The sequence below is a fragment of the Rhipicephalus microplus genome, chromosome 8, assembly GCF_043290135.1.
Source record: "Rhipicephalus microplus isolate Deutch F79 chromosome 8, USDA_Rmic, whole genome shotgun sequence".
Classification (NCBI taxonomy): domain Eukaryota; kingdom Metazoa; phylum Arthropoda; class Arachnida; order Ixodida; family Ixodidae; genus Rhipicephalus; species Rhipicephalus microplus.
In genome coordinates, this window is record NC_134707.1 from 75,713,261 (window position 1) to 75,740,165 (window position 26,905).

The 26,905-nt window shown below is 42.2% G+C and overlaps 1 protein-coding gene and 1 pseudogene across 3 annotated transcripts; both read left to right on the forward strand.

Annotated features, from left to right (window-relative positions):
* On the forward strand, positions 1-865 carry LOC142768283 (uncharacterized; annotated as a pseudogene).
* A 5,506-nt stretch (positions 866-6,371) lies between these two features.
* Positions 6,372-26,693, forward strand: LOC119182197 (uncharacterized). 3 transcript variants are annotated; one of them, XM_075870631.1, is made up of 5 exons: positions 6,372-6,542; positions 14,771-14,961; positions 22,873-22,976; positions 25,160-25,261; positions 26,513-26,693. In XM_075870631.1, exons 2-5 carry the CDS (start codon positions 14,918-14,920, stop codon positions 26,668-26,670), a joined length of 408 nt encoding a protein of 135 aa, XP_075726746.1. In that variant the 5' UTR covers positions 6,372-6,542; positions 14,771-14,917; the 3' UTR covers positions 26,671-26,693. The 3 variants fall into 3 exon arrangements, with proteins under 3 accessions (XP_075726746.1, XP_075726744.1, XP_075726745.1); XM_075870629.1 differs by lacking the exon at positions 6,372-6,542 and adding an exon at positions 11,385-11,535; XM_075870630.1 differs by lacking the exons at positions 6,372-6,542; positions 25,160-25,261 and adding an exon at positions 11,385-11,535.
* The last annotated feature ends 212 nt before the right edge of the window (positions 26,694-26,905 follow it).

Genomic DNA, 26,905 nt, shown 5'->3' on the forward strand with positions numbered 1-26,905 from the left:
ATGCATGCTGTTGCATTTCTGCAACACCAGTTTGAAAAACGCGCCGTCTTGTGCTGCCCCCTGTGCGGTGTAGACCTTTTAGACTCCCTCATCTCCATTTACCGTCCCTACCTGAGATCGAAGCGATATTATTTTCGTGTTTTTCTGCACATCCTTGACTTGACAGCTGTAAATGCTTGGTTGCTCTACAAGAGGCATGCTTTGAGCAAACAAGATGAGTACGCAGAAAGGCTTCTTCCTTTCTTCCGACTTCAAGATGGACCTGGCTGCATCACTCTGCAAGGCTGGGAAGACTGTGGTGAAGAAGCGAGGAAGGCCTAGCAATGAGTCAATAGAACAAGCCTCTCAGGAGAAGAGAAAAAGGGAACCAACAGCTTCAGCTCCAACTAAAGATGTCCGGCTATATCAGGTATTATTTCTCATCTATGGAGCTTTGTCTTAGGTCTCATAATTGTCATTTCTTTCCTCAGGTTGGTCACTGGGTCCTTTGGAGCCAGAAGTGGCAGCGCTGCAAGTTTCCAGGCTACACGGGAATCTGCATGAGCTACTGCGTAAAGTGTGAAGTGCACCTCTGTTCGACAAACAAGAGCAATTGCTTTTTTTGTACCACACAACAAAATGAGTGCACCATTGTGGATTACTTACCGATTACTTCTAGTGGTATAGCAGTAATCAGTAAAGGTTGGTATAAAACAAACCTTTCCTAGGAATCAAGTGAGATAGCTATCTATTGTAGCATTTGTTCCTCCTCGCTGACTGTCTTGTAAATAAACATTACAGTTGAAATGAAAAAGGTCTGTTTCTTCTCGATTTTTTTCTATGTGCGCGCACTGTTGCAAAAATGCAACGTACCCTTTTTCTGCAACTAAAAATTGTAAAAGTCCATTACGTTAATTTTTTTGTTAGTAGAGTTATTGTTATAATTCTCCTCAACACCATAAATAACTTCATGGCAAAAAAAATCGTGCAGTAAAGTGTTAAATGGTAAGCTTTTAGTTGGAGCCTTTCAAGATTGTCCTGTAAAAATACTACATCCCAGCACTCCAAAAATGTGTACTCTATTGTTTTTAGTTTGCTGCATACTGTGCTATGTAGTGTCCAGGGTAACAACAGTTCTTTTTCTTCAAGCCAAGGCTTCACAAGACCCGTGTTGCAATGAAGCCGAAATAAAAATGAATTCTTTGATGCCCTCAGTCGCATCTGGTTTACTTTTTGAAGGAACTTTCCCTTCGGATCGAAATTCATACACTGCTCAATACAATAAGTTCAATATAAATATGTTACAGCTAGGCCAAATTGCAGTTTTGCTTTAATCGTATAGGTGACAAATCACCATAAGATTTTGATATAATTTTTACGTGTAACTACACTCATACAATCTAGCAAAAACCATGCATACATGATGCTAAAAGAAGACAGAACTATATGGAGGAAGATGAAATTGTAAGGTGATATATAGCGCAGCTCTGCTTGAGCGTGAAGAAAAGGAAGATGGTGAACCTTCCGATTTCTTAATACATGAACTCAGATTTCTTAGATTCATGTAGATGTTATCATATTACAAGAAACTTGGTTATCTCCAGATAAATTCTTTAGTCTGCGTTATTACCGACCATTTCGGTTAGATCGTTCATCAAGAGGAGGTGATTTACTCACTCTTCTGTATAATAAATTCTGCCATAAAGCAAGGCTATCCTTTCAGCTAATGTCTACAGAAAGTGAAATATTAGCAGTAGAACTAACTCTTCCAGGAGGTCTCAAATTTACTCTGGTTAATGCATATTTTTCTTTGGGTGCGCTAAATACTCGGTCACTACATTCAGCTCATCTAGACTGTGGAAAAAAGGTTGTGATAGCTGGAGATTTCAACTCTCATGATATATCTAGAGAATTTAGAACGTATAAAAATGAAAAAGCGTCTGTCTATGAGACAGGGTAGCATTGAACAATTCACCTGTCATAACAACGGATCATTTTTATTTTTACGGGGCCAGTCCCGTTCGATACTAGATCTTATGTTTGCGGGTCCAGGACTTTCGATGTTGTCCTGGGAGACTGTTGACACTGGTTCGATTAGCGACCACATTCCCGTGATATTTGAGATCCACGGGTCACAGTGTAATGATCAGCGTTTCTTTTGTTCGTTTATTGACCACCGTAGGTTTAAAGTGAATTTGCGGGCAATGTTTACACCTTGGCTGAAAATCCATGCGGCGCAGGTAATGTTTGCAATATTTCTGACTCTGCTAGTAAGAGGTCGTAGTTCAAGACACAAGGAAGAAAAGACCCAACAGGTAATATTTGGTGGAATGACGACTGCTCGAGGGACCGCAAACGCCGGAAAGCAGCGTGGAAGCAACTCATGCATAATCAGTCTCCTAGCATCTGGAACAACTACAAGTTTATTACATCGAGTTTCAAGCGTACTGTCACGAAAGCAAAAGATGAATATAACCTTCGCCATGTTAAGTTCCTTTCAAAATCAAACAATAAAAGCGCATTTTTTCGGTATGTTAGATCTATCAAATTATTTCCACGTCCCTTAAATGCAGAATCAATAGAGCACACTACTCAAGAAACAGAAGATTGACTAAGTGCAATCGCCAAGGGTTTGGAGGCTAGATTTTCTACCTGCATTCATTCCCCTTTGTGAGGCAAGGCACTCTCGTAAATGTTGACGATGTATCATTGTTATTCCTCTCGTCAGTTGTAGCACGTTCACCAGCTGCAGCACCACGCCCTGGTAGTATCAATACGTAGATGCTGAAAATCTTCTTGAATGTTGTTCCGAATATGTTATTGAATACCGTAACTTATTCTATAAAACACTCATGGATTCCTTCTATGTGTAAGGCAGCTAAAGTGATACCCCTGCTTAAAGGTCAGAACAAGGGAATTACTTTAGACAACCTTCGACCGATTTCGTAAACATCCAATTTTGTAAGGAGGAGAAAGAAATTTTAAGTGGAAGGACAGGGAAGCTAGCCAGTTTTTAGACCGGCTGGCTACCCTGTGCCGAGGAAAGGGCTGAGGGGAATAAAATATGATAAAAGATGTCGCAAAGAGAGGGAGAAAAATTACAAAAAAAAATAGCTTAGAGGAAAGGCAACATCAAAGCGTATAAGACACGAAAGTCTATCTCTGAGGCCAGTTGTCCGCAAAAAGCGTAGCAAAGCTTTCAAAGCCTTCTGGGCAGAGGATGGGCTTGTCCAATGACCCAGAATCCTTTGTTTTGACAAAGGCCGATAATTCCAGTCTATCTAGAGCTGCAGTTAGTTCTTGTCTTGGCGCGTTGAAATAGGTGCACGCACATAGAAAGTGCGCGATGGTTTCTTCGCAGCTGCAGTAAGTGCACGTAGAAGAGCTGGGCATTCAAATGAACTACGAGTATACGTTCGTGAAGGCCACTCCAAGCCACAGGTGGCACAGAAGAGTCTCCTCAGCACGAGAGATCCCTGAAGGAAGACAAAGCTGCAGATCGGGATCCAGATTAATCAGGCGCGCGTTTGTGAATTCTGTAGAGTTCTACTGTACCAGTCTGAGATCACGTACACGAAGTCTTGTAGCTGCGTCGGTTCTTGAGCACGGAATGGCTGTGTATTGGGTACTGTCATGTGCAGACCTAGCGACCTCATCTGCGCGGTCATTTCCATATATACCGCAACAACCTGGTATCTACTGTTACACTACGCTGTGCTATTTCTCGATTGCTTGCGGACGAATAAGCCTTATTTTAGCTACTAACTGTTTGTTAGGTCCAAGGCGAAATGATGACTTAAGACATTGAAGAGCTGCCTTCGAGTCCGAGAAGATAGACCAAGTTCCCTAAGGTTGTTCAACTATGAACTCTAGAGCTGCACGTATGGCGGCGAGTTCTGCAGCTGTCGACGACGTCAAATGCGATGTCATGAATTTATTTGTGATGTGCCTCGCGGGAATAACCACCGCCCCGGCTTAGCTTACTCAAGACACAGAGCCATCCATGTAAAGGTAAAGGCGTCCGTCATGCTTCTCTTGCAGGAAGAGTAATATGGCCTGTTTTGGGGCTTGGTGCGACGACTTTTTTTTCTTATTTTGGATGCCAGCAATGGTAAGAAGGACTTTGCGTGGGTGTAGGCACCACGATGGTTACGGAAGCCGTGCTAAATGCATGAAGTGCAATGGAAGCGCTGCGGAATGCTGCGCTAAAGTTGCGCTGCACGCTGAGTGGGACCTCGAAGTTCGAAGTGAGGCGAGGTGGCGTGATGAAAGCCTAGCAAAAATGCCTTTGGTGAATTCTCCAAGCGTCTAGGTGGATGTGTTCTATGGATAATCACGCGCAATGATAATTGTCGCTGCTGTGGACGTACATCTCGGGAGACCAAGGCATATTCGCAGTGCTTGGGCTTGGATCGAAAAAAGAACGCGCAAGTTTGTTTTACGGATCCCGCAAAGCACGGGTAAGCTGTCGCGCATATAACCGAAGAACAGAACGGTGTAGAGTTGAAGCATTGGTCATACCGATTCCCCTCACGTTTTTCCAGCAAAACCCTCAGCACGTGGGTGGTCAGGTTTAGTTTCGTTTTCATGTGGGCGATGTGAGGGCTCAAGGAGAGGTCACAATCAACTATGACTTCGAAGAATCGGTGGGTTTTCACGTAGTTGATCGTGTGTCTGTTGATTTCAATACCATATGGACCCATCACCTTATGCGTGAATGCTATAAGCGAGCAAGACTCTGATGGCAACTCAAGTCCCCGTTCTTCCAGGTACTTTGTCGCTAGTGTAGCCGCTCTCTGAAGCCGGGCACGCAAATGAAGGCGTGTTACGCCTGACGCCCAGATGCAGATGTCATCTGCATATATTGATAGATGGACGAATTCTAGAAGGGCGTCAACCAGGCCGAGAAGCGCTAGATTGAAAAGTGTGAGGCTAAGAACACCACCTTGAGGCACACCACGACGGATGCAATGATGCGTTGTTGTGCCATTCTCCATCTGTACGAAGAAAGTCCTGCCTTTGAAAACGCTGTCGATCTATTGGTAAATCCGACCCACTAATCCAACACTATCCATCACATCAAGAATGGCTTCATGTAATACATTATCGCATGCGCCTTTCACGTCCAAGCCAATGCCGCAGATAAACGTTTTTTTTTTGATGCTGCACAGACGAGACCAAGTAAATAACGTTATCAATTGTGGACCACCCACGCCGAAAGACCGACATAGCATCATGGTATACCTCGTGGTGCTCGACGTACTACACTAGGCGAGTTAAAATCATCCTCTCCATCACTTTCTCGAAGCAGCTGGCAAGCACTATGAGGCAATAAGAGGTCAAGTCCAGAGGAGATTTACCTACTTTAAGCACAGAGACGACGCGGCTGGATTTCCACAAATGAGGGACAAGTCCGCTGCTCTACGAGTCGTTTTACACCGATAGAAGGGCCCGTCGAGCTGCTTCCCCGAGGTTGCAAAGAGCCATGTATGTGGTCCCATCAGGACCAGGTGATGAAGATCATTTGCATGCCGTCAAAGCCGCTTGAAATTCCTCAAGAGAGAAAAAGGAGTTCATTCTTGAATCTCTGGAGACTGGGGATTTTTCTAGGTGACGCGTGGTGCACGCAGACGCCTGACCGGCAACTTTCATGCAAACATCTTCTGCTACTTCAATTTTGGTGCGCTGGAGACACAGACACTTGAAAGGGCGATGTTGATGCGGCGATGTTCGTAGGCCACGAAAAATCCTTCCTGTCTGCGTCAAAGGCCTGTGTGGATTCAACGATTCACGCCGAGATTTTCACCGAAAGCACTGTAGTGAATCGACTTGCCACCTTTTTTTTTCTGCACGCGCCTTGCCTCCCTCAGTTCGTGAATAGACTTACTGCGCCTTTATCTTCATTCTGCACGACAACGGATCGCTCTGAGCGGTTTCAATTCCACTTCATGTTGACAATACTTTGAAGTATGTTCAATGTGATAAGTCACTTCTTGAGCAGCACCTTTAATCATATCCTAGAGGGTGTCAAGAGGAGGCGCTTTATTTTCTTGACTCCTCTCTTCCGTCACTGACCTGTACTTTGTCCAGTCGATGCGAGTCGAAGTGTCATAGTTCTGCGAATTTTCCAGGCCCTTGATCTTTATATAACTTGGTATGTGGCCGCTTCCATGAGTTTCAGAGTCTGCGAACCACTTGACATTTCCATTTAGGCTTCATGACACAAATGTCAATCAAGGCAGCTGCTGTATGTCGTTTCCCGTAGAAACGTTAGGCTTCCGTCGTTTACACAAAGCAGCTGCTGCTCCGGTGCAAAGTAGAATACTTGCCTGCCGCAACGATGTATCTGCTGACTTTCCCATAGTGGGTGGTGAGCGTTGAAATCTTCAGTGATGATCCATGGTCCAGGTGTGGCTGTTAACAGTGCACGTAGTCTTTCAGGTTCAAAACGGTTTGAAGGTGATATATATGCGCCTACAAGCGTGAAATTGATGTCTCTACGTTTAACTGTCAAGCAGACATACTGGTTGTCATCGTGAGGTGCTACACGGTGCTCGATATAGGTAAGGTCACATCTGATATATACAATGACTTTACTCTGTTCATTGCAAGTAGCGAACTTGAAGGCTTCGTAACTGGATAGTCATATTACATTGTGTAGCCATGGCTCACAGATAACATTATAGGAAACTAGTTTTTAAACAAAAACTGTCGGATATCAGAAGTACGAGGCTTGAGTCCTCGGGTTTCCACTGAAAAATCGAAGCTCCTTTGACTTCTTTAGGAAAAGCTTGCAGAGTAGGAGCCATGGTGCCTTTCCATACTTTATAGCACCGGCTTCAGCGCATCCACTAACTGAAATGCCCTCTTAGCAGCCGGGCTGTCAATGCTAGTGTGGAGCATACGGATGGTATTCATGATGGTCTTTACCAGAGCTACGACTACCTTATCGCGGCTATCACTGCATTCTTTTTCCGAAGTGACTGTAGACCAGCGACACGGCGGCTTAAACGGCCGGTCTATCATTGGAAGCGCTGGCCATGCTTCAGGCGAGCCGGTGATGCTCTTGTCTTGCTTGGATGATTTGTCGTCGGCGTGTCTGGACGCTTGAGGTGGTATGTCGGCGATCATGTGGTGAGGTGCAGTCCTTTCTTAGGCACTGTGCATCCTCAGGGGCCTCCGGTGACGAGACCGCCGGCGTCGTACTTTGGCAGCGGTCTCCCAGTGAGTTGGACGTCCCGGACCATTTGCCTCAACACTTGCAATTCCTTTTTCATGCTCAGATAACTAAATTTGTTACTGTTAATAAATTATAGGTCCCTGTCAAATTGGTTTTATAACAGGAATGTATATCTGGTGTGCTCATGTTAATTGGGAGAGCAGAATCCAGCTAGCACTGCGACAGCAACAGTATACAGCATTAGTTACACTAGATATCTCTAAAGCCTACGACAGTGTCGAATACCCGATTTTACTAAGGAGGATGAGAGAGATTGGCTTGCCTAACTTATTTATGGCGTGGACGACTGAGTTATTGCTGGACAGGGAGTTTTACTGTGTACAGGGTGGGATATCAACAGAGAAATTCAAACAGACACGAGGTCTTCCCCAAGGAGTGGTTTTGTCCTCTCTACTTTTTAGTATCTTGCTTAGCTCTATTCCTCGTCATCAAAGAGTGAACACACACGTTTAAGCGGATGCCACACCATTCTTTGCATCTGCCGATGACATACGACCACTTTATACCCTTTTTACGAGGATACTTATCTACCTTGAAAGCTTAGCTAGACAGCATTTGTTTCAATCTTAACGTACAGAAATGTGCAGTTCTAGCGTTCTCCCCGCAAGACAATATTAATATATCACTCTCATTTCACCAAGCAGATATTTCCCAAGTACCTCGGAATCATCTATAATAGCAAGCTGCACTGGAGGATGCATATTGCACATACAGTGACGTAAGCGTAACGTGCGTTAGGCCTACTCAGAAGGATTAGTAACAGTCAATGGGGCATGTGCACAGACACCCTAATAATGATTTACCGTATGTACATACGTCATATACTGGAGTTTGGGTGTGGCTTATTTTCTGGCTCACCAGCAAGAAAGATACATCCGTTAGTTCCAATTGAGCGCCAAGCATGCACTTCGCTGGTGCTTGGTGTTACCCAAATTTGTAGCAAACTCTGTTCTATATAAAAAATAACGAATGCCTTGGTTACCTGTTAGATTCAAATGATTAACAATTCGAACATTCTTTAGAGTCTACGACACGCCGATAAGATGAGAAAAATGAATATTTATCAGTGGTCCAGCTCTGTTTTTTAATATAACAAGGCCTCACTTTCATATCCCTCGGATAATCCTTACACAGAAGCTGTTGGACCTTGTGCAGGTAAGGCTTAATGATATTGTGCCTATGACTGGCAGATTCATTGAATTAGCCACATCTTATGGCGATATATTTCCTAACAGTGCGAAATTACTACCTACAGTAATCTTCAGAATGGCATTTTTCAAGAGCACTGAAATCAAATTGGTTCTACAATTGTTATAGAAACTAATGCTTCGCAGTGTGAAGAAAAGGTTGGCATGGGAATTCTTTCTACACAACTAGACTGTTTTCTGTTAAGCTTCCTGATTACGCCCAAATGATTTTGGCCGAGCTCTTGGCTGTTATATTAGCCCTACGTAAAATTGTTTTAACCATTACATTTATGACTATAGTTAAAGATTCATTGTCGTTGTGCTCGGCACTAACTGCTTCAACAGATTTGGATATTCTAAACTTATTGCGATTACTTGTTCTTCATCATTTGCAAAGCCGGCGATCAGTTTGGGGGTGCCGGGAGGCAAAAGAATTGTACTCAATGAAGTTGCGGACTCTGGCGAAAGCTTCTCTGACAGGTTCAGTTCTCTCTCTCCTTCCTGTTACGGCGTTTGTTGCTGCGGCAAGGTTCAGAAAGTGTGCATTATCTGTGTTTATTGAACGTCTCGATTCATCACCGGAGTTTCTGCACCTACAGTTTATTTATTATTTACAAATACTGCTGTCTCGGTTCCGAGACATAGCAGGAGTGGGTACATGTTTTAGTACAAAGAAAGTACAACAAAAGAAACGCTAAGATTATACAAACAAGATGAAGAAATGATAAACTTACATAGCTTGAACAAAAAACTCTTATCAGGTGCAAGTACAGATGTAGATAGGAACTCGGAAAAAGAACAACCACTAAGACAATGCAAAAACAGCTGAAAACTATATGGGCAGGAAATTATGTGCACCAAGACGAACTGAAGTTGCAATAACCAGAATGCGTTGTAAAATTCCAACTCTAAATTTTTACATGCCCAAAGTAAACTTCGTGGTCTCCCCTTATTGCTCATACTGCAACTAACTTGAAACTGTCAAACATTTTTTGTTGAGCTGGTGACGCTTTTCTTTACTCAGAAAACGTACAGAAATTATATTGCAGCAATGTGGTCTACCGGTTACGTCAGCCGTTCCGCTATCCTTTGGGGCCTTTGCATTGGGGCACTTGGACAAGAATATTTTGAAAGCTGTCGAAAAGTTTATAAGCGACACGAATAAATTTGGTAGGTGTACCGACTATCAACTATTTTTTCTTCAGCCTTCCTAGTCAAAAGACCTTCAGTCTCTGGAAAATTACACAAAAAAGTGCGACTTAAAATTACAGTTATTTATAATTATTAATACAATAAAAATCAATTCAAAATATTTTATCTCTTACTAAATAATAATTATAAATTCAGTATGCTTGATTCGCCCGACTTATGGCTGATCCCCCACAGTGGGTAGGTGCCAATGATCCAAGGAGCACCATGATCATCAACTCGTCCAATCTGTAGTATATGGATAAAACCACTCTTCCTTTGTGAAGACATCAAATTAATTCCTAATAATAAACTTGATATCAAATCGCGCATTCAGGTTCGTAGTATTACTCTCATAATGTTGTTCGTTCGATCTTTACGCAATGCAAAGCAGTCCTCAATTTTTTTTAGAAAAAAAAGTGGCAAAAGCCTAAAGCATCTCTCCAAGCCGATCGAAAGGTAATTGTGCGTTTGGTTCATTCCCGAGTTGAACCCAACACATAAACCACGAACACTCTCTGTAACGTTTGCGCGTAAACCCGACACACGTAGAACACTTCGAGGACGTAAAACAGTTTTGAAAGAGAAATAGATTGCATAATGACATATACGCATTACGCACCACCTTTCTCTTCGTTAACGTTGTTAACAGTTACACGTACATCCACAAATTATTGACCATTTTTCTTTATAGATACAGCAGCCAGTCTTTGGAATACCGGTTCTGTTTTTCATTGAAGATCTTTCGCTTTGTCTCTCTATGCACGCATTTGCGCGCTCCTTCAGCGCATGAGCCCATGGAAACATTTGTTTTTCTGTTATTGGACCTATACACATTTCCAAGTGTTCAGCGCGTATAGACCAAGAAACAAAACTAATATGGCGATCACACGGCCACGGAGAGCCAGCCGCAAGGAAATGCTGTCCATCAATGACTGTTTATTTGGGGCATTTACAAAACGAGAAACGTCTCAAACAACTTTCTCGGATCGGCATCTGCGCAGTACTTAATCCCTCGTGCCCCTGTTTATCTAAGCGTTTACTTAAAACCAAAGTATGCGTTAACAATAAAAGAGAGCATGTGGATAACATAGCTGGTTATTACATGAACGCGTGGAAATATTTGGTAATGTGGTAAAGGGAACAAGTTACACTGTAACCAAATTGGTGATATCACCGAATGCAAAATGCGAAGGTTGTAGGTTGGGTCTCTCGCAGTAGCAATGTGTCTTTTCGTCTACTCTACTTTCTTCACATGAACGTATCAGTAACTACAACAAACTTAAAACGATACGTTAACATCCTCTATGACATTTCCAGCTTCATTTTTTGCTGTTTCTTCTTAAAGTCTCTGATAGCAGCATTTACATGCTCTTGGGATGGGTCTACAGCAGTGTGCCTTCTCTTTCTCTGGTCAGGCCATAAGTCGGCGCTTTTTTGTGGTCTTTCCTGTCCAGGCTTTGAGCTATATTTGGATTTCTCTATTGATGGCAAGCATACCCAACACACTTAAACAAGTTTCATTTGTGCTTTATTGTAAACAGGTTGAAGAATCATTTTGCCCTTTTCTCTTCCTTCATTTCGAAGTGATGAGCGATGTATTATGCATCTGTCACATAGTTCAGATATTCTAAAGGCGATTTTGTCCTGATTTTTTTTTATCTGCTCAAGAATAAAATGAGCTTCCCTTTAGCTTTCATATTGCACAAGTCTTGGGCTCACAGAAAACAATAGAAATATCTTGTTTAAAAAGATTTTACTGTGGTAGAGTTCTTGCACACCCACAATTGACCAGCGATGCTGCGACTATGTGCTGCCGCTTTCCTTCTATTGTGTATTTCTGGTGATGGCGAAGCATACGGTTATATGAAGCGCCCATATGACTGGAATAGTGTGTTGCAAGAAAACAAGTGCGCTTCTGGTAGTATGAGTGGATGGGACGTACGTAATGTGTTCGATATGTAGTTCTATTGCATGAAAGCACAACCAGCTCTTACATGTTGGCTTAACATCCACCAAACGAGAACTTATAGGGATTGACTTATGCATACCGAATCTTCAAAGTTAGCTGTCTAAGTGCTGCTCTGCTGAGCATAAAGAATACGCGTTCAGTTTTCGACTGCGACAGCCGCAATCACATGACAAAAGGAGTAAAAAAATACCGATTGTCTACTTACATTCTAGTGTAAGCTTAGAAGTCTCATGAGTTAAAATATTAAAATGACCGCATATGCAGTGTTCCTAATAATTACATCGTGATTTTGCCACTTGACCAAGCAAACTTCATTTTTTATGGTCTCCTGACAACACATTACCACGGCGCTCGTCAGAGCTTGCGTTCAATGCCATAAAAGTCCTGGCAGTCATGCAAGGCAATGAGAGACATTAGCTGAATGTATTCTGGAATCATCTGAGATGTCTTCTAGACGCTGTTTTCATCAGTAAAACATGGTGTTACCCCCTACAAATTCGTAGGGGGTAACAACCTTGAACATTTGCTGCACACCCCAAGTGGAAAATGTGAAAGACCAGATTGCTTTTTCCTAGAGTAACAACTAGTACATATATTAGCTCATATCACGTGGTTTGTCCATACTCTACAGACTGATGGACAGCTGAGAAGTCCCCAGATTCTGTTTCTTCAAATTGTAACCCTTCTCTGCATCGACAGCCACTGCGGCATTCAAAGCAACGAGACGGATCTACCCATGCAACCTGATAGCCCGCTCCGCGCACCCTTCGAAAACGTTCATCAGGGAAATGTCACCTTTGTCCACCGAAATATAAGTGTCACGGGACACTTCAGCATTGCGTGCGCTCGTTCGCTTTTTTGTCGGTCACATAACCGAAGTTGAACATCACTGCACTTTTTCACCGCTCTAGAAAGCTGCATTTTTTTTTTGTTGACGGGAGCTCGCTCAGCAGGAAAATCTAGGTAAGTTCAGAGCACACCGCGAGGCCCTCAACAACCGGACTGTTTTCTTCAGGTCGTGTGGAAGACTGTCTTTAAGTGGTCACAACCATTCTGCACCTACAGTTCTCGAAAGTCTTGTATTGCTGTTCTTTTTTTTGACGAAAGCTTCTGAAGACATGTTCTTTAATATTGAGTTGAAATGCTTTCGAATAGCTCGCATTGCAAGGGTGCTTCTGGCGTATTCAGCTGGAAGTTATTTTGTTAAGTCGAAATTTCATCGATGCATTTTTGTGGCAGAAGTCGACAACCAATCTCTGAGAAATATGATGATATTCTATTGCGAGGAGTATCTCCATATATCAAGAAATGTGCATTTATTTGTGTAGAGTCCACCATAGGAACACATTCTGTTATTAGCATTTCATGGGTGTAACAGCAGACTCACCAAGGAGATAACATGTCAGATGCACAAATCACAAGCAAAATTGACGAAGATGCTAGCGAGGAGACAATCTGATCACCACTTCTGCAGTACTGCGTGTAGTTCTCACTAGTTTATTCACATTTGCGTCTCCGACGGGTGCGTCCCTGTTCTGACGTAGGCAGCATTTTTTTTTCGGAGTGCTCCGGGTGCAATATGAGCATCTTCATTCGTTTTCTCACACTGTACTTCGCACTCCCGCATGTGACATCGCCCTTTCCAGTTAATACCCATGCTTTATAGTGTGCCTACTCTAAAAAAGCGAACGTGGCAAGCACTCGCAGATATCAACAACGCATATTCCGCATAAGCGCAGGTGTCGAAATGGAGGCTTCCGCGTTGGTCAGAAACGCAAAATAACGGTCAGAATCTCATGTAGGCACATTCATGACTCGTTGACGCGAAAAATCACGCTAGGTCATTTTCAGTAATATTGCGTCCGACACCATTAACGTGAAATAAGGGATCGGGAGTTACACTGCAGTGCCCATGAAGAGCAATCACAATGACTGCATATGCAACACTTTGAGTGGGGCCGTACTGTTGCATATCGCTTTGCGTATTCAACCTCATTGCTGCATAGATTGAAAATGTTTGTAACCCACATAGGAGGTACTTGTATACAATGGAAAAATGCCCTCTGGCCAATCAATTCTTTTAGCGTAATTTCATAGCAGTATTTTCGCACATTCGTGAGTAGGCTCCCAACAAACAGTGTTTAACATCATGCGTAGCAAGAGCTTTTAATGTCCATTAATCGGACGGCAGATATTCGGAAACAACGTAAATTAAAACTATTCTATATCTTTGTTTGCATGGCAGCACATGCATTATGCCCCTTGTTGATAGTCTCTGTAAAAATAGATCACGAGGCTTGTTGATTTGTCGACTCAGAGTATGAGCTTTTCTGGGGTAGTAATATTCTCGCTAGTGTGGGTGGCTTCGCATAAAATGAGGTTTTCTTACATAATTTAGTTCAAGAATACTGTATACTTTTCTTTTCCAACCTGTGGCCTAATCCTGCGCATCAATAGCAGCCTTAGGGCGGCTGATTTTACACCCATGCCGACTCACACATACATGATAGCGCCATCATATATTGATAAACCAGCTCAATATTTATTTATCAAAGTTTCGTGTTACGGGAGAGCGTGCCGTGACCTCCCCGTCGCATACTGCCAAAGTATTTTCTGGAAATTTTTAACTTAAAAAAATATTTCTCATGAGCCACATATTTCAACAAACTTTTGAATATTTGAATTCAAGTTTGCTTACCAGATTTTAACCAGTAATATTACATATTTGAAATTGCGAGATCAAACGGCCCGAAGTAGAGCACCATTTCCGCAAGGTATTAGGGTTAAGACATATGACACCGTGTTCGAAAAAGTTAATTTGCGCTAATGAACCGATGAGCCCACTCACCTATAATCACTCCGACTCAGAGACGTAACTCTTAGAGTGAGTTCGATGGAGTAAACTTTTCGTGAATATCAGTCTGTATCAATGCGTCTGAGAAACAATTTAGTGTATCTGAGTCCGATGAGGTCGGGTGAAATAGAAGTTTATTGAATCTCAGTCTGAGTGAGTCCACAAAGCGAAACTTTTTTTTATCAGTGAGTACGCGTGAACTCCACATTTTTGACGACCGATGCCTCTAAGACTGACAAAGCACGTATCAGCCATATGAGGTGCATATCACGTCTGCTGATGCGGACTTGTTAGCTGTGAGACCCCTTGTTCAAATTTTTGTAGTACGTTTATTTTTATTTTTGTCACAGTGGCTCTCAAGAAGGCAGAAGCAGGTGCTATTGAGAAGAACGTACAATTTCACTGGAAACCCCAATGATTCAATTTGCATCCAAGCTAGGTTCAAGCCTATTGTGTATCAAAACCACACACTGGAAAAAACGTTTACATATCGAAATATGAGCTCTACACAAGTAATCAAAGACACTGTAGTACAGCCCTGGTAAGTCTAAAGACGCAACTTTGCCAAACTTCTTTAGTGTGTGTCAAAAACTGCAATATTATTGCTGAATTCTAAGGTGTTGTGAAAAACAAATTAACATCGGCTGTTCTTGGACGTGAACAGTACCTTCTCTGACTTTTGTTTTTGTCGAAAGCGTAGCAATGGTCTGTTTTGTCAATTATGAGTGTCTTTACATCTGCTATTAGTAAACGCACTGGTTTACTACAGTACAGAAATTTTATTTAGAGATCCGGAGAATCCCTGCCATGGTGGTCAAGTGGTTAAGGTACTCGGCTGTTGACCCGCAAATCGCGGGATCAATTCCTGGCCCCAGCGACTGCATTTTCAATGGAGGTGAAAATACTGCAGACCTGTGTGCTCACATTTTAGTGCACGTTAAAGAACTCCTGGTGGTCGAAAATTCCGGAGCCCTCCACTACGGCTCTCATAGTCATAGAGTTGTTTTGGGGCATTAAAAGCCACATATCAATTAATAAATACAAGTAGAGATCTGATGAAGTGCTAACCATTATAGGGCCACACCGTGGGCTACTCCCACGTGCGGACAGTAAAAGCTGGCCCTTGTGTCCGCATCGCAGACTGTCCTGGCAGCCCTAAGTTGATGCTAATATTCAGAGCTTACGAGGGCCTAGTTTCATTTCTGCTCTGTGAGGTCATTATCCGCACGTGCCTGTGCTCTAAATCGCACGTCCCCGCCTCTCCTTCCTATCGAGCGAAATGTATGTTGATTTCACTTGGGAATAGAGAGTGCATGAAAGCGAAATCCGGATAACAATTAGTTTCTAGCATCCTAGCTATAGGTCAGAGCCTGTAGTCTTGTGAGCTATTTTTGTGGTGAAGGAAATACGCTGCCTTCCAGATAAAAGTGCTTAGTGAATTCAATAAAAGTGAATAAAGTAGCTCGGAACACTTGAAGCCTGCACCGTGAGAAGGCTTCTTTTCCCCGCAGAGAGTTAGTATACGCACTTGCGACTGGGTGAGGTCGTTGAAGTTCGTAAGCGAGTCCGAAGTTCGACCTATGCCTGCGGAAGACAAGTGATCGTGTGCATAGTTATAGTCCTGTTCTTAAAAACGTCATAAGGCTCTCTCGCTAGAGAATCCGAGATAACACCCTTATTATCTAGGTAGATTTGCGTCGTTTTGTCATACAAGAGTGCCAACGCAAAGGCAACGTTCTCCGCTTTAGAAGAGGTTGACGTAGACGCCAGCCGACCAGATTATTTGACCTCTGGTATATATTGCCTTAGCGTTGATACAGTTAATAATATTCTGACGAGTACAATTACTGTGTGCAGTGAAATGTGGACGTACGGTGGTTAGATAGGACACTGTCAAGCTGTCCTAGGAGGCGAGGAACCTCATGAAGAAACGTAAAAGCATGAAAGTCTCAAATACAGAATTGGCAGACCTTTCAAAAGTGATTAACAACTGTTAGGTATCCGATGCAAGAAGGTATGACATGGAGAGAATTGAACACACTTCAAAGAACGGAGGAAGCGTCAAAGCGGTAAAGAGGAAACTTTTGATAGGCGAAAAGCAGATGTACGCACTAAGGGACAAGGAAGGCAAAGTAACTACCGATATGAATAGGGTAGTTAAAACTGCAGAGAAGTTTTACATAGACCTGTACAGTAGCCGGAACAACCGCGACCCTATTCTAAATCTAGCAGTAACGCAGGTGGCATCATATCAGTAGGGCTAGAAGAAGTCAGAAAAGTCCTGAAGAGAATGCGAAGAGGCAAAGCTGCTGGTGAGTATCAGGCAACATCAGATCTGCTGGAAGACGGAGGAAAGTTTGTGTTGGAAAAACTAGCCACCACGAAGTTTCTTCTGACGGGAAGAGTACCGGAATCTTGGATGAATGCTAACATCATCCTAATACACAAGAAAGGAGATGTCAAGGAGTTGAAAAATTACAGGCTGATCAGCTTGCTCTCCGTAGTATACAAGCTATGTACAAATGGTAATTGTTAACAGAATTAAGACAACATTTCAATTCAATCAACCAAAGAAACAAACAGGATTTCGGCCAGGCTACTCAATTATCGACCACATTCATATTATCAATCAGGCAATAGAGAAATGTTCAGAATGCGACCAACCACTTTACATAGCCTTCACAGACAACGAGAAGGCGCTTGATTCAGTAGGAAAATCAGCAGTGATTCAGAAACTATGGAATATCACGGCGGTGACAAAGCATATATAAACATTCTAGAACAAATCTACGGAGGAGCAACAGCCAACTTAGTTCTCTTTAAAGAAAGCGACAGAATACAAATCAGGAAGGGTGTAAGAGAGGTGGACGCAATATCCCCAATGCTATTTACCGCAAGCCTACAGGAGGTTTCCAAGGCCGAGAATGAGAAGAGTTAGAGATAAGACTTCACGGAAATTACCTTAGTAACCAGCGTTTCGCCGATGACATTGCGTCGCTGAGTAACTCGGAAGACGAATTGCAACTCATGATTTCGTAGTTAGACAACGAGAACAAATAGTTAAATCTTAAAATAATCTGAAGAAAACGAAGGTATTGTACAACCTCGGAAGAGAACAACGCGTCGAGATGAGTAATCATGTACTTTAAGATGTAAAAGAGTATATCTACTTAGGACAGGTAATAACCGCTGAGCTTAACCACGATATCGAAGTAACTAGAGGAATAAGAATGAGTGGATCACTTTTGGCAAGCACTCTCAAATCGTGATGGGTAGATTGCTACTATCCCTCAAGAGGAAGATATATAACAGCTGAATCTTGCCGGTACTTAGCTATGGAGCATTAACCTGGAGACTTACAGAGAGGCTTCAGCTTAATTGAGGACGACGCAGTGAGTGGTGAAAAAGAAAATGATAGGTATAAGCTTAAGAGACAAGAAGAGAGCAGAGTGGATTAGGGAACAAACGGGGGTCAAGGATATCATAGTAGAAATCAAGAAGAGGAAATGAACATGGGTCAGGCATGTAGCGCGTAGGCAGGATAACCACTGGTCAATAGTGATAACACACTGGATTCCCAGAGAAGCAAGCGGGTTAGGGAGAGACAGAAAGTTAGGTGGTCAGATGAGATTAAGAAGTTTGCGGGTATGAAGTCGCAGCAGCCAGCACAGGACCGAGTTGACTTGCAGAACATGGGAGGGGCCTTTGTCCTGCAGTGGACGTAATGAGGCTTCTGCTGCTCATGATAATATATTGCGACCACGGCATAGTGACATGAGCATCCATGGTCTGCCGCATCTAGGAATCATACTGTTTTGGGATAGTCCTTGGTAATTTTTAAGACGCTCTTGCGCCTTGCCTTCCCTCATTGTGCTGCATATGCATATTGCGAGGGATCAGTGCAATAGAAAAAAATTCTCTTTTCTTCTCGGTGATTCAATGGCTTCTCTCCTCTGCCAAACTGGATTGAGGCCCAGAAGTCTGGGATTCTTCTCTCTGCCAGAGCAAGATAGTCTAGCCAGCTGGGCTGATTCCTGAGCTTTGATAATTTCGTCTAGGAGACTGTGCAGCCTTGATTGACAGAGGCGTCCTGTGCTAGGAGTCTTGGGAATACCGAGCACCCTTTTGATGCCTTTTCGAATGAGAGTGTTAAGCTTATTTTTCTCAAAGTTGTACCAGTTGTGCAAGGATGCTACGCAGATCCCTTGGCTTATGAGGAAGGCAAGGAAAATTTGGAATAGGTATCCATCTTTAAGGCCTCATCTTCTAATAGGCAGCCTAATAATGAGTCTGATGACCTTACCCGTTATCTTAGAAATTCTATCTAACGCAAACCTGTTCGATCAATTGGATTGGATAACCATGCACAACGGGCGTATGAACTCGACTCTAGGAATGAGGGTTCCATCACGTGTGAATAGCCTGATGTCGCTGTTTGCGAGTGGCTTCCATCCTATGGGCTTGGGAGCTTGTCTGATACTTACTAGGGGAACACTTTAGTCAAGTGTTTATTCAGGTAGGATTCAACCTTATTAACTGCCGATCGTAGAATTGCCTCAAAATCTCCTTGACATTCTTTTCTGCACCATAGAGTTATGTCACCTGCATAGATTGTGTGACTGACGTCGTCCATAGCAGAAAGCTTTTACGAGAGACCCTTTTTTGCTTGGTAAATATTAGAAGTGAAACAACCGCTATTTGCAATGTGCCTCTAGGGCCAAGCACTCCCGCCTCTGTGGTTGATTCTCCGATTTAAATTGTCGTTTTCGTATCTTCAAAGAGCAGCTTTGTAACCGTTAAAGGCTACGCTCAAATTCTGATCCTATTTGACATTCTGAATGAGTGCATGCGATACGTTGTCAAAAACATTTTCCACGTCTAAGCCCACATTACCTCGCACGTCTCTGTTTGGAATGGCAATTATTTGACACCTGATTAGCGCCATCGCATCCTGTTTTGCGAACCACGTTGTACAGAAACAAGTTTTTCCTCTCAACATGATCCGAAATACGTTTGTGAATGACGTGCTCGCACTGTTTACTAAGCATATAGTAACAAAGATCAATGGGTTTTCCATTCTTCCACGTACCTCGATTTATGTTTGAAATTCATACTCTTCTTGTAGCTTTGCATACCTAGGATGGTTTTCTATTTCATATCGGGTTGGAGTAAATGCGACTTTCCTCGACTTCGTCTGTTTTATCAAGTCCCAGATTTTCGTTCCCCGAACCAGGGGACCACATCATGAACGGTCATTATCCCTTGGTGTGATAATATGACTTCTTCATATAATGAAGGCGTCCCGCCATCTGATATTGCTTTGAGGCATCTGTTTCTACGTTTACATAAATATTAGCCTTCCACGTTGCACCGACAGATTTTGCCTTAATATTTCGAGTGTTTTTGCAGCAGCTTTCACGTTTATTGTGGTTCGTGCTTCATTCACGTTCATATAAACAGTGTATATGGGTTGTTCATAGCACCTCATTTATTGCAATGGAAATCACGTATACAGATGAAATATAGACAATACGTGAAGCCAGCATACCAACTGTAGCCTGGTTGACTTATGTTCAATCAAACTGACAAGCTACGATGTGATGCGATTTCTCTGTTTTTCCGTATGTCAAAAAAGTCCTATTAATTTATAACAAAGTGCGCAACATTAAGGGCTTATGCAGAAGCGGTGCAGTACCAAGAAGCACCATTTGCTACATTACATTTGTGTGCGAATTGCCTTAGCGCATTTATTTGCTTAGTAATTAAGGTAACCTAGCAATGACCTTAGTGACTTACACATTCTTGGTTGACCATTGTAGTAGCTCATCAATCGCGAAATAATAATGCCATCAAGAATCGCTGACGTGAATAAGTTAAAAGTCCAACGCCTTCCGAATTATTCATTGCAAAAAAATTGCATCCCGTCTTGAAAAGAACGCACATGTAAGCGTGACGTTTAAGCATTGTTGGCCTCGACAGCACCAGAAAACACCTCCAGGCCTGGTTACTCAAATCTGTGGCAGCAGTAAGCATTCCTAGTTCTGATGCTGTAAAATGTGCGCAGAAAAAAGCTTGAATAATGACATTGGGTGAATGAATAAGTTTGAGCCCAGTGACGTTTTATGTAGGGGTGATGCCATCAAAGAAGCTATTTACAAGACCAATGCAAGCCTCTATATTCAACGTGCGCATCTTGCTATGTAAGAACTGACGCATAGTACGTTTAGGATATGATTCACGGCATAAAGATCACGCATGCGCAGTGTTCAGCTGTGATGGTATTACGGTATTTTCTGCGCCGTGAGTGACCAATCTTATAACACTCTAATGCATTTTCACGACTCCATGTGCGTTCCTGCCTTACGAGTAGCATCTCTACTACAAAGCAAACTACCACAACAATAGTACAGTTCCTAATATTACAATATTTCATAAGAAATTCTCGTCATCGAAAGACTTGCGCTTATGACCATTTTTTATAATTGATCCAGCGCGCTGCGTATTATTTCCTGTGTTTATGACAGATTCGCGTGCGCTGTTCACACGTTGTGCAAACTTGAGAGCCATACCATTGCCATATGTCAGCGGTGATAGCCTAATATTGCCTCTGGCGAGAAGAAGCCCTGGCTCATGGTACCGACTGTCAGCGTTCAACTAGGTGTCAAAGTTAGCGATCGGCAGTTGTAGAGGCGTCCAGTGGTGGAGCTGGAGAGTGGCACATCGGGCCCGTGTCCTCCGCCCTCCCGAATCATTTGTCGCCATGGTATACAGAGCACAAAACTCCCCCTTTATAAACAAAAGATATATCCCCCCTCCCCAAAAAATAATTATCGGTGCATCCCTGATGCGTCCGTTTGAGCAGTGTGTGTTGTGGCTTGTCCCGTTAGGCCTCGATTCATCCTGTCTTTCTTATTGCTGCGGTGTGTGAGTGCGAAGTGGTCCGTAAGCGATGTCAGATGGATCCACGTTTCTACGTGAATCGCGGACGGAAGCGACCACCCTGCGCAAAAGGGAGCGGCACACAGACAGCTAATTTTGCTGGTGAGGGCCAGGCCTCGATATGCTTAAACCACATGGCCGCACCGCATATATACGATAATGGGGATAGGCCAATCAATCATAGACTGGTAAGAAGCCATTCCCCCAGAGTGAGGCGGCAGCGTGGCTACATTATAAATCTGCATTACACCATCGAACTACCTAGGACGGCTTCTGGAACTTGTGTGGTGGTCACGACAAACTGGATAATCAATAGAGTGGATTTTTTTAGTATTTTATTGCACTTAACTTCGGTCATCTGTGCGTCAACAGCACATTGTTTTGAGAGGTATCGATGTCTTAATGCAACTTCCTGTTGCTACCGCAAGACATCTCGCGTGGTGCCAGTGTGGGGAAAATTATGTCTACTGAAGAATCCTTGGCCATCGCCTGAGAGTTCTTTCAAGGCGCTGAGTCGAAAAGCAAGTCATCTCAGGTACACACACAGTTTCAAACACAGCTACGTACTCTTCCATTCCCCATTAGATAAAGCACCAAATAAAACGAAGAAATAATTTCACGGCGTAAGAATAGAGGCGTAGACAGGGGAAAGGAGCCCCCCTTCCCCTGCTGAAGGTTGTCCAGTCTGTCAAATTATAGTGTAACCTACTTTTTTTTACTTTTGCAACGTAAAAAGTTTCTTTCGAACAATCAAGCTCCTGTCACCCCCCCTCTTCCCACAAAAAAAGACTCCTGGCTGCGTGCTTGAATCGGCATCTTTCACATAATGTGACCAAGCCATCGGTTAGAGGACAGGGCAAAGTGGTGTCATCTTGTTTCATAGGTGTCATATCAACCTTTCGTCTAGTTCTCAATTGACAAGAGGTATAGCGATATCAATAATGGCAAAATGAATCTCGTTGCGGGAACAACAAACGCTGCAAGCATTTATGTAATTATGGCACGCAAAAGCGCTGCATGCTTGTAAAAAGCTCATGCAGAGGTACACAAGTGTACAAGAATAAACAAAACAACATACCGCGTCAAATTATGCCACAGAATGTAGAATAATGTATGGTGCAGGAGGTCAAAATTGGATTAAGTGTACTGAGTCGTTGCGCCGAAAATAGGCAAGCATAACACCAAACTCTATGCTGAGTATGAATGTGAAACAGAAGCATTTATATTTAGGAATATTGTGAGTAGAAAAAATCTATAATTATTTTTGTTTTTTTTTCTGAATCAGGGGAATGATTTATCATTGCCGTCTGACGCGTCTCGTTGTTACTCTTTAGTATATAATGAGATCACGAATTTACACTCAATCAAAAACAAAAAACGCAAAAGGTTCTTTGGTGTACATGAGTTATGTCTTTTTGTCCTTTTTACTGTTATGTGCAATTTATTTCTTCTTTAATACTTTTTGTGTATATTGAGCGATGTTATGTTCCAATTTTTCTTTATTACTTGGCAGGCCTGTGGCAAAATTTTTCTTATATTTTTACGCCGCGGATGATACAATGAAAGGCACCCGAAGAGACGATCTATTCAACTATGTGAATTCAAGCCTCATATACAGTAAGTTATTTAAAAATACAGCCTATATTTTAATGTCAAAGTACTGATTATAACACTTGCTGAAGGCAAGGGGCTAAAAACGGTCATCACAACCATCAAATTTATGCATGGCCATCAGCGGCTGTTTGGTGAATGTCAAATCGATCTGTTGCTTCTTAAATTTGTTACTTTCGCTACCCCGAATTTTCAACCGCTTCCCGCATCACTAATACCATCGACCTGGCGCCAAGTACTTGTATGATTTTCACGGGTGCGTATAACATGCGTAATGATCAGACGCTCTTTTTTTGCATTATTGCCTGTTCCCAGACACTATATACATAAACAATGATGTAACGCTCACGACAAGTAGTGCTAGTCTTACTGAATAGAAGCCAATTTTAATATTCCTTGAGAGCTATAAACGGTTCCACCATCGGCAATCACTCAGGAATATACTCCTGTGCTTTTTTTTTATTTCGTCACCTTAAATTTATTCAAGAAGATCTTGATATTTTCCTTAGATGAGTTTAGGTTGTTAGTAGTGCCATAGAGTACTAGGACGAATTATTAGCAGTGACATATGAGAATAAAAGTCACATCACAGCAATCATTCTAGTGAACCTAAAAGAAGTGACGAAACAAGTTGAATCAGTAAGGTTTATCATGGCGCATGACACAGTCAAGGGGACTCACTACAGTCAGGGGTGCGTCATTATCTCAATGGAACAAAAAATATAAATGATGATCCTTGGTATTTGTATCAACGACGATCCAATCAAATAGAGGTAGAGTACAAGCCCGCGCATAGTGGATGATGGCATTCCCACATACGAACACCCAGTCAGATGGCATGGACTGCTTAATTTGTGCTTGGTTTGCACGCACTTTACTACGTATGAACTGCACATTTTTGTCGATTTTTCAGAAGTCAGTAGAACTAGGCAAAAAACATTGCTACGATAATATTGTCAAGATATATCACAATAAGAGTGTTTTCAATTGAACGAACCTATTCTAAAAGACAATAAAAAAGAACATGACCAGACAGATGCATGATAATGATACTCAAAAAGCGCTTGATGAGTGTGTGCATTTGCCGCATGTCATTGTTTTGTATGCATTGAAAGTGGTCCATTTCTTCGTTTGAATGAATAGACAGTTCAACGTGAGCGGATGTCACACGAATATGGACACTATCATTATTGCTTATTTTTTCAGTGCTGCTTCTTATGAACTACGTCCTTGCCTATTTCCTCCATGGTCTGACGACTAAAGTGCTATGGAGGCACGAGAAAACCAGAAGCCTTGCAAGGAAGCACACCAACTTTAGTGTACTGAGAAGAGTGTGTTTCTTGTAATCTTTCGCGTTGATGTTCGTCACGTGGAATGACATTTCTGAACGCTACAACATCAGCGAGATAGCAAGAAGCCCAAGAAATCGTTGCCCTACTTGAATTTACTTTGCGCGCTTAACGCGCATACGCTGCTGACACGCTGCCATTTTTCTCCCGAGTTTTACAACGGTCAGGGCGCCAAAATTAAGCGTCTGTAATGTTGTGTTCGTCTTCGTGTGAAGTGTTTTGCTGGTCCTGCTATACGTCTGCACCTGTGGAAATTTACGAAAATTGCCACACTTCTTCCGGAAAGGAAGAAGCACATAATATAGCTGTGGGAAACAATACAGCGAGAGATCCAACGCTATTAACCTAGTTGGCTTTCTTATCAACATGAAGTTCACAAACTTGTCTAACATTTCTACTCCATCTTTCAAATGACATCTGTAACCATCTCCAGATGCCCGCCGCTACATGAAACGTAATTTTGTAGACAGCTAGCAAATGTAATTGAAAGACCTTTGAGGATCTTGGACAAATTTGTTGAAGCGCTTGTTGACAGGGTGCCATAATCACTGACGATACAACAGGTGATTACTGTATTTGACCTTTGTGCGTTGGCACTCTAAGCGCGTTCACTTCGCAAGAACAAGTACAAGGCGCTTTGTTTCTAACTCCCACTCTTGTAAGGTCTACGGGGCACTGCTATGACCAAATGAGGTACGCCGCCTTAATCTAAACATTTGGATTGAAATTTCTATTGCAAGGTACAACAAGCCTGGTTCTACAATCTTGCCTGCAGCCAGTTGAACTTCTCAGACCCTTTTATGTTCGAACTTTCGACCAAATCTTTTTTTATTTACACAGGTGCGTTTGGTTATCACCTTCCGAAACCCGAATGGCTTTTCGCATATTGCGATGATGAATGCGCGGTTCTGAAAGTTTTGTCCAAGGACCCTGTTGAAACTGGTATGGATAGTATTTGTGTTTAGTACAGCTAGTGCGATTTATTTTTTTGAAAAATTTCAATTGGTTTTTTATATTTACGGGACTTTCATTTGCTAAGTAGTAGTTTCGTAAACATGGAACTTGCATATTTGTACTGTACGGAGGTATCCAACGGACACGTTCTGAAATATTAACTACTAGTCTAGCTCCATTCGAACGGACTCTTTTTTGAAAACTAAACATAAATCTTTGAACGTAAAACAAACCTGCAAGTTAGAATGGCATAATTGTCTAACATCGCTGCCTTGTTCAGACACTTGGGTAGCTTTTGTCATAGGTGTGGTAGAATCGGATATCGATAAAGAAATTTGTAAATAAATCTTCAGGCTAACTGCAGCTATGAAAACGTCGTAGATAGTACTTGTGATGAATAAGTACAAAATGGCGTACATATTTAGGATAACTAACCCGATATCAGAACCCGATGTTTAACAGCAAAAGGCATTGCAGTACAGCTATTTTACAATGCAGTGAATCGCAAGAGTTTATGAAGAGATAGGATAAGAAGTATTGAGCGTAAAATAATTATGTTCCTTTCACGGGCAGCTTGAATACAATATTTGCAAAAAATCAGCTTGTGGAAAAAATATTTTGCACGGAATGCTGAGTTTCAAATGAAAATAGAGGCACGCGTTAAAGTGTAAAGAACATATAATAAGAAAGTAAATAAGTGAAATTCGAGGAACATTGGAGGTAAAAGTGAAGAAACGGTACAATAAAAAAGGGTAATAACTTGAAAAAAACCTCTACTGGAAACACAAAAACAATACATGTGCTAGAAAAAAATACAAAACAGAGTGCCCATCTACTGTTTGCCTCAATTTACTTTAACTCTCAATAACAACGGCAGCCTCTGTACCATGATCTCAGTCGCGCTGGGATGTTACCATAGGTCTCAAACCTATAAAATGACACCAAACATACAATGAACCTAGAAAATGTAGTAGTGTTTGAAGCCTCCGACTCTCCCCTTCCAAGTCTAATCCCATGAATCAGTGGCTGAACGTACGAGAATATTGTACCCATTTTCCCGTAGTGTTCCAGTGGGGACAGTTTGCACCATGCGCTGCTGTCAATGTAATATGTGATGTGACTTCACGCCTAAGGGCAGTCGTTTGCAAAAAATTGGCAATCTGAGCACGGCGCACTGAAATGCTTTGCTCTTAATATGGTCGTAAAACTTCACTAATTTTATACGTATGTTGCACTTAGATTCTGTGAAATGTGAGCTGTGGGTGAGCATGAAAATCAGCGAGAAGCCGCACATTCACAAGTGGAACGAGGATCATCCATGTGTAAGGTACTTTTCTACGGCTTGCTATACACAATATTCAACTGAAGTCTACGATCCAGCGTTGTGTGGAGAATAAAAAATGTTAAGCTTCCACATGTAAAACAATAGTACATGACGTTTTCTGTTATTTCACCCAACAAAAGAAAGGAGACATTTATCTATTTAAATTCTGCACAGAAGCAGCAAACTTTGAAAGACAATGCAACGTAAGCCTGGTTTTGTGTTCTCTTTCTCATTACATTCTACATTTAAAGCTGAATTTCGCAGATGTATTGTTATAGGTGAAGTAACAATAAAAAAAACATGCGTGC